The 14,094-nt window shown below is 47.6% G+C and overlaps 1 protein-coding gene across 3 annotated transcripts in view; it reads left to right on the forward strand.

Moving 5' to 3' along the window:
• LOC141052368 (6-phosphofructo-2-kinase/fructose-2,6-bisphosphatase 4) overlaps positions 1 to 14,094 on the forward strand; it is a 119,622-nt gene that overhangs the window by 90,878 nt on the left and 14,650 nt on the right. For all 3 annotated transcript variants that reach the window (XM_073549612.1, XM_073549610.1, XM_073549611.1), the window contains exons 8-9: positions 1,261 to 1,468; positions 11,378 to 11,524. In XM_073549612.1, the coding sequence (XP_073405713.1) occupies positions 1,261 to 1,468; positions 11,378 to 11,524 (355 nt within the window). The remainder of the gene's footprint in view (positions 1 to 1,260; positions 1,469 to 11,377; positions 11,525 to 14,094) is intronic.

A 14,094-nucleotide genomic window follows, 5' to 3' on the forward strand; every position in this document is an offset into this window, starting at 1 on the left:
ACTGCGCTTTGTAAGCAGCTTCTTTGCTGCCAAGGTTTTGCCTGCAGAAGACTCGCAACATGTGAACATAGTCGTAAAAAGTGACATAGTACTGAGTAGCCCGGCATCCATGGTTATTCTATATGGGTAATAAATGTTAATTTATTTTGTTAAACAAGCGCTCAACGTTTTTTGTTTTTTTTTCCCATTAATCCTGTCTTTCTATATAATGCGATGTAGGAGTGTTAATATACCTACCAATCACAGTCTTCCCCAGTTTCTAGAGTTGCTCCGGTCTGTTTTTTTAAAGGCAGGTGAGCGTTTCTCTTCTTTGCCAGCTCACACAGAGACCCTTTTTTTGGGCTATGTAACTTTCTCAGTTAGCCTATGGCGCGTCCGAACGAGTCTTATATTACGAAAGCAACATTGTATTATATGTGGATTCGTGTGTTCAATAGCCGGCAGCGCTTTGGACACAGCGGACAATTCTTGATCGTCTGCACATACCCTTCTACTCGCCTCCAGCGGTGTTGGCACTGGCTCTCCTGGGGATTGTGTGACATTATGTGATGCAATCTCTGTGGCCAGTCTGGACGAAGTGAGGGCTACTGCTCTCTTTTTCTCACATGATATGTTAGAAAGCGAAGAGTGATGCCAGCGCTGATTGGCCACAGGGACTGTTAGACAAAATGTCACTCTGTTCCCAGGAGAGCCATTGTAGACTCCGCTGGATCAGCGCCGGCACCTGAGATCATCATTTTTTCAAGGGGCAAACGTGTGGATTCGGGAGGAGTTCGAGTAGTAGACAACTCCTTTAAGTCACATGACCCAGAACCGGACTGGAATGACACTAGAAACCAATGAAGACTGCTATTAAGTATGATAATGCCCCTACTCTTCATTACATGGATATGTAGGATTAGGAAACACAATTTGTTGGGATAGATTCATTAAAAAGGCAATGTTATAGAGCATGCGCTTCTGTAGATAGAGCCCAATGAATTGGGGTGTAAAGACGGGATTACATTTCCCACTGCTTTCACCAGACATGTATGGGAGAGCAATCCAAAATATTAGTGTACTGTGCAGAAATGGGAGATATCCCATAATATACAGCACGTATCTTCTTTCTGATTCTCTGCAGACCCTGTTGGCAATACACGGGCTGCTGTAGTCTGTATCTTCAGGGCACTGACTGATCAGACGCCGTCACAAATGGGAAAAATCTCTGCACGGCTTTGTGACTGTTTGTGAAATAGTTAATTTTTTTTTGTTTTGCAGGGAGCTGTCATACATTAAAATCATGGACGTTGGCCGCAGATATTTAGTTAATCGTGTCTTGGATCATATCCAGAGCCGGATTGTTTACTACCTCATGAATATTCATGTGACCCCACGATCCATCTATATGTGCCGGCACGGGGAGAGCGAACTGAATGTCAACGGCCGTATTGGGGGGGACTCTGGCCTGTCTCGCCGAGGGAAGGAGGTGATGTGAGAGTCTGTTTTTCTGTGTTTTTTTTTTTTTTTTTTTTTTTTCTTTCTACAAATATGTGTATAATATATATTTTGCAGTAAACACCTTACTATATGTGTGATCAATGCATCATTGTGGATGTAAGAGTTCATTAAAGGGTTTGTCTAGTCTTCTAAAAAACAAAAAAAAAGTTTGCAAAAAAAACTTTAATGTCTAATTATGAGAAGGGTAAAAAAAAAAAGATTGCTCAAGAGTAAATGCGGAGTGTCTGATACATCAGAGATGTGTGCTGCTCATTGACAGAGGCTTTGTATCTTGGGTGATCTGTTAATTACAGTATATAGTACATTATCTGAGCCAGCTGTTATCATACCGTCCTTGGAGAGTCCAGGTTTATGGTCCTGATCAAAGGGCGCCAGGCACAGGTAAATATGAAGGGTTATGGATGTCGGTAAGACCGGCCACGATGAGATTTCTCCTCCTTCGGGAGATGGTACAGTTTGTTCTGCAATGTGGAAGTCAATGGCTGTCGGCCAAGGTTGTTGGATTAACCCTGTAATGGAGCAATGTGCACCGACTGCATAGGTCGCGTATAGTCAAGGCAAGCTACATGAACGTAGTGGATTTCTGATATGTGTATTGTATGACTGTGTGTCTAAACACTATATACAAGGCTGGACAATGTAAAAGAGTTTCTGGAGTTACGGTGGAAATTAACTAAAGTAACAGATGTTCTGCCAAACTATAAAGCTAAAGTGTATAGCCCTTGTGACGAGGGAGGAGGATAGTTGCAGGGGGGCCGCTAACAAGTTACACCACTGATTGTCAGCAAATAAAGGGTTAATCCCAACATTTGATAGGATAGATGATGGTGTTAAATGTTAGCTAAACCCCAATACTTGGGCACTTCAGAAACAAAAATTGGTCTTAAAGGGGGTCTTCTGGTTAGAACTTGTGGGACCCCCAGCAATCAGACCCTTATAACCTATCCTGTGCTTAAGTGACCATTGTCATTCATGGGGAGAAAACTCCTTTAAGTATCCAACTGGGCCACATCCTTATGGGGTTTGTGTTTCAGTCTCTTTAAATTCTTGGATAATGATGAATGAATAAAAAAAAAAGATCAAGACCTGCTGTTAAGAAGCTGTTTTAAATGATTATTCCCATCTTCATAGATTGATATTGTAAAAACGAGCACGCTTGCAATTTACTGTTTATTAAAATTGTCAGCTATTTTTTTTTTTATATTGTCACTTTTTTTGTCTTGTTTACGGCTTGTTGCCTTGGAGACCGACCACTAGCTTGTGAGCAAAGTGCTGAAGCTGCCTGGGATTGGAATCTAAGGGTGTGTGCACACGCTGCGGATTGATCTGCGCGGATTTTGCAAAATCCGCAGGTTTATCTGCGGATTAGCCTGCGGTTTTGCCCTGCGGTTTATCATCTCTACAATGGAGGAGATGGTAAACTGCAGCGGAATCTGCTGAAAGAATTGACATGTCAATTCTTTCTGCGGATTAGAAACCGCAGCAAATCTGTGTGGAAAAATACGCACCAACTGCACTGCGGTTTCCATTTCCCATAGGATATTGTGGTACTGTACACCGCGGCAGAAACTGCCAAAACCGCTGCGAATCCCCAGCGTGTGCACACACCCTAATACTAAGCACCAGTGATCCTGGACAGCTTCACTGCAGCGCTTTTTCTACACTGGCTAGCAGCGGTGGTCGGTCTCCTGGGTAACCAGATGTTAACAAATCAAAAATGTTTATCTTTGAATAGCTAAAAATTTTAGGAAGTATTAAATTGCAAAAGTTCTTGTACTGATAATACCTTTTTATGACGGTTACGTTGTGATCAGTAGTGCTGATGTGGCCAGTAATCCTTTGATGTGCAGTTGTTGCACGCGGCAGTGAGAAGTGAGGTGCAGCACCAAACCCATCCGAAGACCAATCGAATTATACTGGAGAGATTGCAATGCATTATATAGTAGGTGTGCTGCTGCAGGAATGGTCATGATGAGGTAATTTAAAATAAATACATTTTTATTGAGGAGATTTCAAAAATCACAAAATGGTTTTTCTTTATCGCCTTATTGGGGGACACAGATGACCATGGGTGTATGCTGCTGCTGCTAGGAGGCTGACACTATGCAAAACAAGAAACTTAGCTCCTCCCCGGCAGTATACACCCACCGACAGGCACCAAGCACCTCAGTTTGTGCTTAGTGTCTGTAGGAGGCGGACCGGGATCTCCCCAGATCCGCATTTAATCCTTTTTCTTTTCAGGTTTTTGTTGTGTTTTTTTAATGATTTCCCCTTTCTTTTTCAGATACAGCTCAGGAAACGGGATGTGAGTTCATCCTGCTTTTCCTATTAATGCGGCTGAGCGAGCAATGTGGTATCGCCCACATCGCAACTCTCAGGCCCGCAGGCAGGACCTTCCCCTATCACCCTCGGGTACTAGGGGCCATGGATGGACGGTCCTAGCCGATTCCCCTCCTCACCCCTCTCCCAGGACAGGGCTGAGAGGAAGACGGCGGTCGCCAGCGGTGACGTTTCCCTGACACGGGGATTGGAGCCGTCTTCTGCACCATACGGCGGTGCAGGTACTGAGGATCACCTCTCCCAGCGACCTGCGTTCTATCGCGGGCCCCTGTGGTCAGCCTCTTCAGGGACATCAGGTATGTTTTTTCTGAATGTTCCCTGCAGCCCTGTGCTCACATGCCAGTCTAGGACAGCAGAGTACCTCTCCTCTTGAATTTCCCGCCCCTTGAACCAGCGCTCTGACAGGCGCGCGTCCTTCTTGTCGGGGGGGGGGGGGCGCGCTTCCTCCGTCAGCGCTCCCTCCATCAGCGCTCCCCGTCCTCATCAGCTACAGGGAGCGCTTTCAAGCCCGGGCGCGCCGTCGCTAGTGAGAGTGAGGGAGCACTTTCACTTTCATTTTCAAAAGTTCCTCCCTCTCCCTGCGCGCGCTTTCCCCGCGCGTTTTTTCAGCCTATCTCAGGGCTGCTTTCACTTCAGCCCTGTCACTGTCTTTGGCCGTCCCCCTCCCCTCTGGGGTCTCAGCCAATCGCGCCGTGAGGTGGCTTAGCCCCGCCCACCGCCAGCGTTTCTTCCTGGATTGCCGATCTTCTTCCTCCTTCTCTCCGGACCTCGCCTGGGGGACACATCGCTTCTGATCCTCGGTAGGCTAGACGCTGACTATCCCTGGCACCTAACTTAGCTCCCCCCCCCCCCCCTGCAGTTTCCTCAGGCTGTGTTTTTTCTGCCACTGAGACTTATGCACAACCCCGCAAGGGCCTTCTGCTCCAGACCCACCGCTACTCACTACGCCTGCGCGCGCTGTAAAAAGAAGTGGGCTTCGGGTCAGTCGTCTCCCCTCTGCCTCTCCTGCAGCCCTTCCACCATGTCGGCCCCTCAGAAGCACTCCGAACCCCGGGCGGAGACCACCCCACCCCCGGAGTGGGCCGTGGCGATGTCTCAGCCAGTTTCTGAGCTGACAAAGGTGTCTCAATCGCTGGTCCAGGTCTTAGAGCGGTTACCTCAGTTATCTGCTGTCACCTGTGCACCGACCGCCTCGCATGGTGAGTCGCCAGCACCGGACCGTGGCCCTCAGACGGACAGACCAAGTCGGGGCTCTAGGAAGCGGGTCCTGTCTGGCTCTTCCTCCGGTTCGCAGGGTCCCTCTGCTTCTCTCAGGCTACGCTCCTCGTCCCCCTCATCGGCAGACGATCCGGGGTCAGACGAGGATTCACTATCTGGATCAGACTCAGAGGCGGACGACATAGCTAGAACTCGGGAGATGGTAGATAGTCTCATATTGGCTATATACCAAACACTCAAGATTAAGGAGGATAAGGCCCCCCCTCAGGAATGCTCTGTTTCCCTTAAGAAGGCAAGGCCTCCATCTCGAACCTTCCCTAATAAGGATTTCGACACTTCCTTAGCCAACCACTGGCAACATCCTGAGAAACGTTTCTCAGGCCGCAAGTACTTAGATGTACTTTATCCCTTTGATGCGGAGCTAGTCACGAAATAGACCAAAGCTCCCGAGGTAGATCCACCAGTTTCTCGTATTTCCTCTAAGACGGTCCTTTCCCTTCCGGACGGAGCTTCTCTCAAGGACCCATCAGACAGGCAAATAGAGTCGTTGGCTAAGTCTATCTTTGAGGCATCCGGTGCATCCCTATGCCCTATCTTCGCTTCCGCTTGGGTGGCGAAAGCCATTTCGGCTTGGGCAAAAATTCTGCGCAGGGGCGTTTCAGCGGCAGCTCCTCAAGACGAGCTGGCAGATTTAGCAGACCAAATTAATCACGCAGGCAAGTACCTTCTGGCCGCCTCCTTGGACGCGGCAGGGTGCGTTGCTAGAGCTAACAGCAACATTGTGGCAATACGCCGCATTCTTTGGTTGAAGTCTTGGAATGCGGATACTACCTCAAAGAAGTCACTCAGCAACCTGGCATTTCACGGCACTAGGCTCTTTGGCGCCAAGCTGGATCAGTTAATCTCAGATGCCACGGGTGGAAAGAGCACTTCCCTTCCTCAGTCCCGTCCTAAGAGGTTCTTTAACAAGAGGGCTTCTCGGCCTTTTAGGTCCTTTCGCCCCTTCTCTCCCACAGACGGTTCATCCCAGCAGGACCGTAACACTGCTTCCAATGACCGGAGAAAGCCATCGTATAAGCCAGCCCCTCGCTGGAGATCCAGGGGTCAGCCTTCCAGGTCCTCAGGTGCTCGATCCGGAAGGTTTTCATCTAAGTGACGGGTCACCCCCACCTGGAAAGCTTTCCAGGGTGGGAGGCAGACTTTCCTTTTTCAAGGACGCGTGGCTATCCGTTGTCGAGGACGCTTGGGTCAGGGAAATCATCACGTCCGGATACAAAATCGAGTTTTCTTCCCTCCCAAACAGTCGTTTCTGTCTGTCCCGATCCCCAAAACAGCGATCACAGGTTCCAGGGTTCCTTCAGGCCGTCTCCTCTCTCCTTTCCGCCGGGGTCATCGTTCCCGTTCCTACAAACGAGCGGTTTTTAGGGTTCTACTCGAATCTCTTTGTAGTCCCAAAAAAGGACGGCTCACTTCGCCCAATTTTGGACCTCAAACGGCTCAATCGCCACGTGAAGATCCGCCATTTCAAGATGGAGTCTCTGCGTTCGGTAATAGCCTCAATGGAGCCCGGAGAGTTTCTCTGCTCGGTGGATATACAGGATGCCTACCTCCACATCCCCATTTCTCGCCAGCATCAGAGATACCTCCGCTTTGCGATTCAGAACAACCATTATCAGTTCGCGGCCCTTCCCTTCGGCCTAGCCTCCGCCCCTCGTGTCTTCACGAAGGTGATGGCAACAGTCATGGCCATCCTTCGATCCAGAGGGATCCTTATCATCCCTTACCTGGACGATCTTCTGATCAAGGGCTCGTCCCGACCAGACTGTCTTCACAGCCTTCACATAACCTTGGATGCCCTCGGACGCCTGGGATGGATAGTCAACAAGGACAAGTCCACTCTGTGCCCTACCCAGCGACTGACCTTTTTGGGCATGGAGTTCGATACGAATCTGGCCCGAGTGTTCTTACCGAGGGACAAGTTTTCAACCCTTCGCAAAGGGATACAGTCCCTTCGGCGCTCGAGGGTCATGTCCCTTCGTTCCTGCATGAGAGTCCTGGGGAGGATGGTGGCCTCTATGGAAGCAGTGCCATTTGCACAATTCCACTCTCGCCCTCTCCAGCTGTTCCTCCTGTCAGTCTGGGACAAGACCTCGTTTTCTCTGGATCGCCCTATTCTTCCGCTCAGAGTCAAACAATCGCTAACTTGGTGGACGTTGTCGACGTCATTTCTCCGCGGAAGATCCTTTCTCCCGCCTCAGTGGCAGGTCATCACCACCGATGCCAGTCTCCTAGGATGGGGGGCGGTCTACTGTCAGAGAACGGCCCAAGGGCGTTGGAACGCCCAGGAGACTCTTCTGCCCATCAACCTTCTGGAGATCAGGGCAATCTTCCTCGCTCTCCTTCGTTGGCAGCATCTTCTAGTAGGCAAGCCGGTCCGCATTCAGTCAGACAACGCCACGGCCGTGGCGTACATAAACCACCAGGGCGGTACTCGCAGCAGGCAGGTGATGTCGGAAGTGGCAAGGATACTTCGTTGGGCAGAGCGTCACGTGCCCGACGTTCACATTCCAGGGGTGGAAAACTGGGCAGCCGACTTCTTGAGTCGCCAAGGGCTAGCGTCAGGAGAATGGTCCCTTCATCCCACAGTCTTCAGTCAGATATGCCAGCGCTGGGGCACCCCGGACGTCGATCTCATGGCCTCTCGGATGAACAACAAGGTTCCTCACTTTGTAGCCAGGTCCAGGGATCCATTAGCCGTCGGTTACGACGCCCTAGTAATCCCGTGGTCCCAGTTCCACCTACCTTACCTGTTCCCTCCGCTTGCCCTAATCCCAAGAGTGGTCAAAAAGATAAAGTCAGAGGGCATCCCGGTCATCTTAGTGGCTCCAGACTGGCCGAGACGACCTTGGTACGCGGAGCTGGTGAACATGCTCACGGACGTCCCCTGGAGGCTTCCAGACCGTCCAGATCTTCTCTCGCAAGGCCCCCTTTACCACCAGAGTTCTCAATCTCTCAGTTTAACGGCATGGCCGTTGAGGCCGCGATTCTGAAGGAATCGGGGTTTTCCAACCGGGTCATTCAGACCTTGATTAAGGCTCGGAAGCCTGCTTCTTCCCGCATTTACCATAGGTACTGGAAGGCCTTTTTTTCGCTGGTGTGATAAAAACTATGTTTTTCCACTATCATTCTCAATTCCTTCCATTCTTGGTTTCCTCCAATCCGGCTTGGATGCGGGCCTATCCCTCAGTACTCTCAAAGGCCAGGTATCTGCCCTAGCAATCCTCTTCCAGACGGATCTGGCTTCCTTACCGCAAGTGAAGACCTTTCTCCAAGGAGTCACCCATGTGGCTCCTCATCGTTCTCCGATAGATCCATGGGATCTCAATCTTGTTCTTGGCGCTCTCCAGAAGGCGCCGTTCGAGCCGATTCAGGACATCCCTCTGTCTTTTCTTTCATGGAAGGTGACTTTTCTGATCGCCATTACTTCCATCAGGAGAGTTTCTGAGCTGGCGGCCTTATCCTGTCGTTCTCCTTACCTTATCCTCCACCAAGATAAGGTTGTTCTCAGGCCAGTTCCTTCTTTCCTTCCGAAAGTGGTATCCCCCTTTCACATTAACGAAGATATCGTCCTTCCATCATTTTGTCCTGCTCCTGCTCATCCTCTGGAAAAGTCGCTCCACAAACTGGATGTAGTGAGAGCCTTGCGTGTTTACCTTGCCAGGACCGCTTCCTTTCGCCAATCTGATTCCTTGTTGGTCATTTCTGAGGGTCGCCGGAAAGGTCTTCCGGCCTCCAAGTCCACAATTGCTCGTTGGATTCGGTCTACCATCCTGGAAGCCTATCGTCTTCAGGAGAAACGGCCTCCTCCGGGGGTGAAAGCCCACTCCACCCGAGCTGTAGGGGCTTCTTGGGCTGTGCGACACCAGGCTTCGGCCTTACAACTTTGCAGAGCCGCGACCTGGTCATCTTTGCACACCTTCGCGAGGTTCTACAGGGTTCATACCCAGGCCTCGTCTGATGCAGCTCTTGGTAGGAATGTGCTGCAGGCGGCGGTGGCGCATCGACTGACCTAAGCCCTTCCTTATTTCGTTCCTTTATTGCTGTTCCCACCCTCGGGACTGCTTTGGAACGTCCCATGGTCATCTGTGTCCCCCAATAAGGCGATAAAGAAAGAGGGATTTTGGGTTCTTACCGTAAAATCTCTTTCTTGGAGCCTTCATTGGGGGACACAGCACCCGCCCTGTTTAATTAGTACCGTGTTGGGTCTGAGAGTCCCTTGTTGAGTTGGTACATATGTTTATGGTTTTGGTTGCTTCTCCTACTGCTTTTTTCACCAACTGAGGTGCTTGGTGCCTGTCGGTGGGTGTATACTGCCGGGGAGGAGCTAAGTTTCTTGTTTTGCATAGTGTCAGCCTCCTAGCAGCAGCAGCATACACCCATGGTCATCTGTGTCCCCCAATGAAGGCTCCAAGAAAGAGATTTTACGGTAAGAACCCAAAATCCCTCTTTGGCTCCAGACCGGAGCTGTATGTCTGATTTTAATTACCGCGTATCATCGCTATTCCGAGCGGCCGCGCACCTGCTGTACAATTTTTCGCTTTTTATGGAGATGGGCATAGCTCTTTACCAATTACCGTACTTTCTCCTTTTCGGTGTGTGCTGATGTTGTGCTTGATCGTAAAGGATTGTACCCAGTTTGGAAGTTGTTCCCTGTCTATAGGCTAGGGTAGAACCTCCCAATTGCCGGGGGTCCGACAGCGCCTCACAGCTAATAGATGAGCAGACTTTTTTAGAAGTTGAGTGCGCTGTAAAACTGTAAAAATGAAATGGTCATGCAGTTAAATATATTGTCCTCCTAGGGGGCCAACCCCATAATATAAACACTCTGGCTTAATAATGTTGTGTAGAGATTTGATTTGATGCTTCAGAACTTTCCACCATGATGAAAGAGGAACATGTGTCTGTAATAAGCATGGTACATGCTGTAGAGGATGAAGCGATTGTGTTATCCCCTTGTCTACCAGCATTTATATGTTGGCTAATTGAGCAGTGATGAAACTGCCTGCATTACATGAGGGCAGATTGCGTGGCTGTGCAACCGGACGACTAATCTGCCGTAACATCCTCCGTCTGTTGTAACACTGTGCTTGGGAACATTTCTTCATTGCGGTATTGCTCAAGGTGGAACTTGCCCTGAAAAAGATGATGCAGACATATTCCCTTTTTAATGAGTCTCTGAGCTGCCCTATTTACTTATTTTTTTTTTTTTTGCATTAACACAATCCTACAAATGTACAGTTTGGCTATTGGAGCCTAATGAAAAATTTTAGATATGGCTTCATGAAAATAGCAGAGTGATAACTAGTCCCCACAATCTAGTACAGGTGCCAACAAGAGAGGTCTGTGCGGCCTTACAGCTCAAGGTAGCCGAGTACAACTATTGAGGCGCATCTCCTTAATTTTAGTGGGTTTGGTTGTCTTAAACAACACTATATAATGACCAAGCCGGATATTACCACCATATAGTACTAGATACCTGTCCTGTTTGATCATATAAGATTGTAGTACAGTTATAGATGGTGACTTACAGCTGACGTCCTTTCTGGTGGAGTCGTTCACTTTTCTTGTCTTTTCCATCTAGCCCAGACCTATGTGACAACTTCTCCAGCCAGGACTTGCCTGCAGAGTTTGTAGCACCTGCTCGTTTGAGTCGTTACAGTTCTATACCCCTCCTCACCTATTCAACTCTTTCCCATCCTGCTGCCTATAAAAAGTAATAATTGCTCTTAAAGGGATTTCCATTTCCCCTCTACTCCCCTAGAGTTGTATGGACGCCTCTGATTTCATACATTTTCTTACTAATTAAAGACATACTCTCAGTTGCCATATGTACGGTGGTCTGCGGCTTGGGGGTCGCCTTTCCTGTGCCGCCATTCTCTCTCCGTACAAGTTGCTGGCACATGATGTAGAATTCTTTTGGATGACTAATAAGTCACAGGACAATCTGTAGCCGATAAAGGAAGGGTAGGGCGGCAGGTGCTAATGCTTTTACCTGTTAGGTTTGAGTTATCAGGTTACCACAAAGCATTTTTTATCATCCAATCATATTTTGGTTTTATTCACACATCACTTGCAAAACTGCTCTGCCCTTAAAACTCCAAGTCTGGGCAATGGCCTCTAGGTGGTAACTCGTCCCTACTGACAGCTAAGCTGAACCCGAAAATGTTCTTTTGGGAGCGCTATGTATGTAATATGACGTACCTGCCAACTTTACATAAAGATGCTACTCTGATTTTACACTTTTACTATTTAATCCTAGTTTGCCAAGTGCTTGGCAGAATACATCCATGAACAAAACATCCATGATCTGAAAGTGTGGACGAGTCAGATGAAGAGGACGATTCAGACAGCAGAAGCCCTGGACGTCCCGTACGAGCAGTGGAAGACCCTGAATGAGATCGATGCTGTAAGTGTCCCATCGCTGGGCATCACTCACATGGCATACGTGAGGGCACCGTCTGGCTATAGCATTGAGGGTGCCGACTTTAGGCCAGGTGTTTTGATGTGGATTCGCTCCAAAATCCATGTCTGAAAACTTTGTACAGACATTGCCTTGATGGCCATGGTGATGGAGGTTTTTCAATCCAGCACAGCAAATTAAAAGTTAAAAACAAATCTTTATTGTGAGCGTCATTAACCCCTTTACTACCAAGGGTGGGTGATTTGCACGTTAACGCCAGAGCCAATTTTTACAATTCTGACCACTGTCCCTTTATGAGGTCATAACTCAGGAACGCTTCAACGGATCCCGGTGATTCTGACATTGTTTTCTCGTGACGTATTGTACTTCATGTTAGTGGTAAAATTTAATTCATATAACTTGCGTTTATTTGTGGAAAAAATGGAAATTTGGCGAAAATTTTGAAATTTTCCAACTCTGAATTTTTATGTTCTTAAATCAGAGATACGGCACACAAAAAACTTAAGTAACATTTCCCACATGTTTACATCAGCACAATTTGGGAACCAAAATTTTTTTTTGTTAGGAAGTTATAAGGGTTAAATGTTGACCAGCAATTTCTCATTTTTACAACACCATTTTATTTTTACGGACCACATCACATTTGAAGTCACTTTGATGGGTCTATATCATATAAAATACCCAAAAGTGACACCATTCTAAAAACTGCACCCCTTAAGGTGCTCAAAACCACATTCAAGAAGTTTATTAACCCTTCAAGTGCTTCACAGGAATTTTTCGAGTGTTTAAAAAAAAAAAATGAACATTTAACTTTGTTTCACAAAAAATTACTTCAGGTTCAATTTTTTTATTTTACCAAGGGTAACAGGAGAAATTGGACTGCAAAAGTTATTGTGCAATTTGTCCTGAGTACGCTGATACCTGAAATGTGGGGGGGGGGGGGGAGCCACTGTTTGGGCGCATGGCAGAGCTCGGAAGGAAAGCAGCGCCAATTGACTTTTTTGGCTGGAATTGAGATCGGACGTCATGTCGCGTTTGGAAAGCCCCTGATGTACCAAAACAGTGGAAACCCCCCCAATTCTAACTCCAACCCTAGCCCTGACCCTAATGGGAAAATGGAAATAAATACATTTTTTTTTTTTTTTTTCCCTAACTAAGGGGGTGATAACGGGGGGTTTGATTTACTATTTATGGCGGTTTTTATGTTTGGCAGCTGTCATATGCTAAAAGACGCTTTTTATTGTAAAAATAGTTTTTGCATCACCACATATTGAGAGCTATAATTTTTCCGTATTTTGACCCACCGAGTCATGTGAGGTCTTATTTTTTGTGGGACAAGTTGACGTTTTCATTGGTACCATTTTCGGGCACATGACATTTTTTGATCGCTTTTTATTCTGATTTTTGTGACGTAGAATGAACAAAAACCAGCGTTTCATGAATTTCTTTTGGGGGAGTGCGTTTACACCGTTCCGTGTGCGGTAAAATTGATAAAGTGGTTTTATTCTTTGGGTCAGTACGGTTACAGCGATATCTCATTTATGTCGTTTTTTTTTATGTTTTGGCGCTTTTATGCAATGAAAACCATTTTAGATAAAAAATTATTATTTTTGCATCGCTTTATTCTGCGAACTATAACTTTTTAATTTTTTCGCTGATGATGCTGTGTGGTGGCTCATTTTTTGCAGGACAAGATGATGTTTTCAGCGGTACCATGGTTATTTATATGCGTCTCTTTGATCGTGCGTTATTGCACTTTTTGTTCGGCGGTATGATGATAAAGCTTTATTTTTTGCTTCGTTTTTTATTTTTAAAGGGGTTAACTAGTGAGACAGTTTTATAGGGCAGGTCGTTACGGACGCGGCGATACCAAATGTGTACTTTTATATGTTTGTTTTATTTTATTTGGGAATTTTTTTTTTTTTTAGAAATTATTTTTACACTTTTTTAACTTTATTACAATGTCCCAGGGGGGACATAACTGTCATGTGACAGATCGCTGATCTGTCACATCATAGATCACTGTGACAGATCAGCGATCTGTCACAGGCGGTGCTGCAGGCTTCCTCATGCCGGCGCTTTGCAGGCATGAGGAAGCCGCCTCCCTGCAGGCCCTCGCCGCCATTTTGGATTCGGGGACCTGCAGGGAAGGAGAACCCCGCAGGAGCCCCCTCCCTCCCGATGCTTCCCTAAACCCCCGGTACACTGCGATCGTGTTTGATCGCAGTGTGCCAGGGGTTAACGTGTCGGGGGCGGTCCGTGACCGCCCCTGACACAGTGCCCGGGTGTCAGCTGTGATCAGCTGCGCTCCCCCCCCCCCCGTGAGCACAGCTGATCGCGCTAGACGTACTGTTCCGTCCTTGGGACTTAGGTCCCAGGTCACATGGACGGAATAGTACGTCTAATGTAGGAAAGGGATTAAAATTGTAGCAATGGCATAGAAAACTGTCGCGTTTCCATCTGGCTGTCTCTTAATTGCTAAGACTCAGCTAGATTTGCAACTCAGCCGTTTTCTATTCCCATGTTACAAACTGTCGCGTTTCAAGTCTTGCGGA

This window comes from Dendrobates tinctorius, unplaced genomic scaffold (assembly GCF_039654945.1).
Source record: "Dendrobates tinctorius isolate UK_male_01 unplaced genomic scaffold, ASM3965494v1 ptg000159l, whole genome shotgun sequence".
Lineage (NCBI taxonomy): Eukaryota > Metazoa > Chordata > Amphibia > Anura > Dendrobatidae > Dendrobates > Dendrobates tinctorius.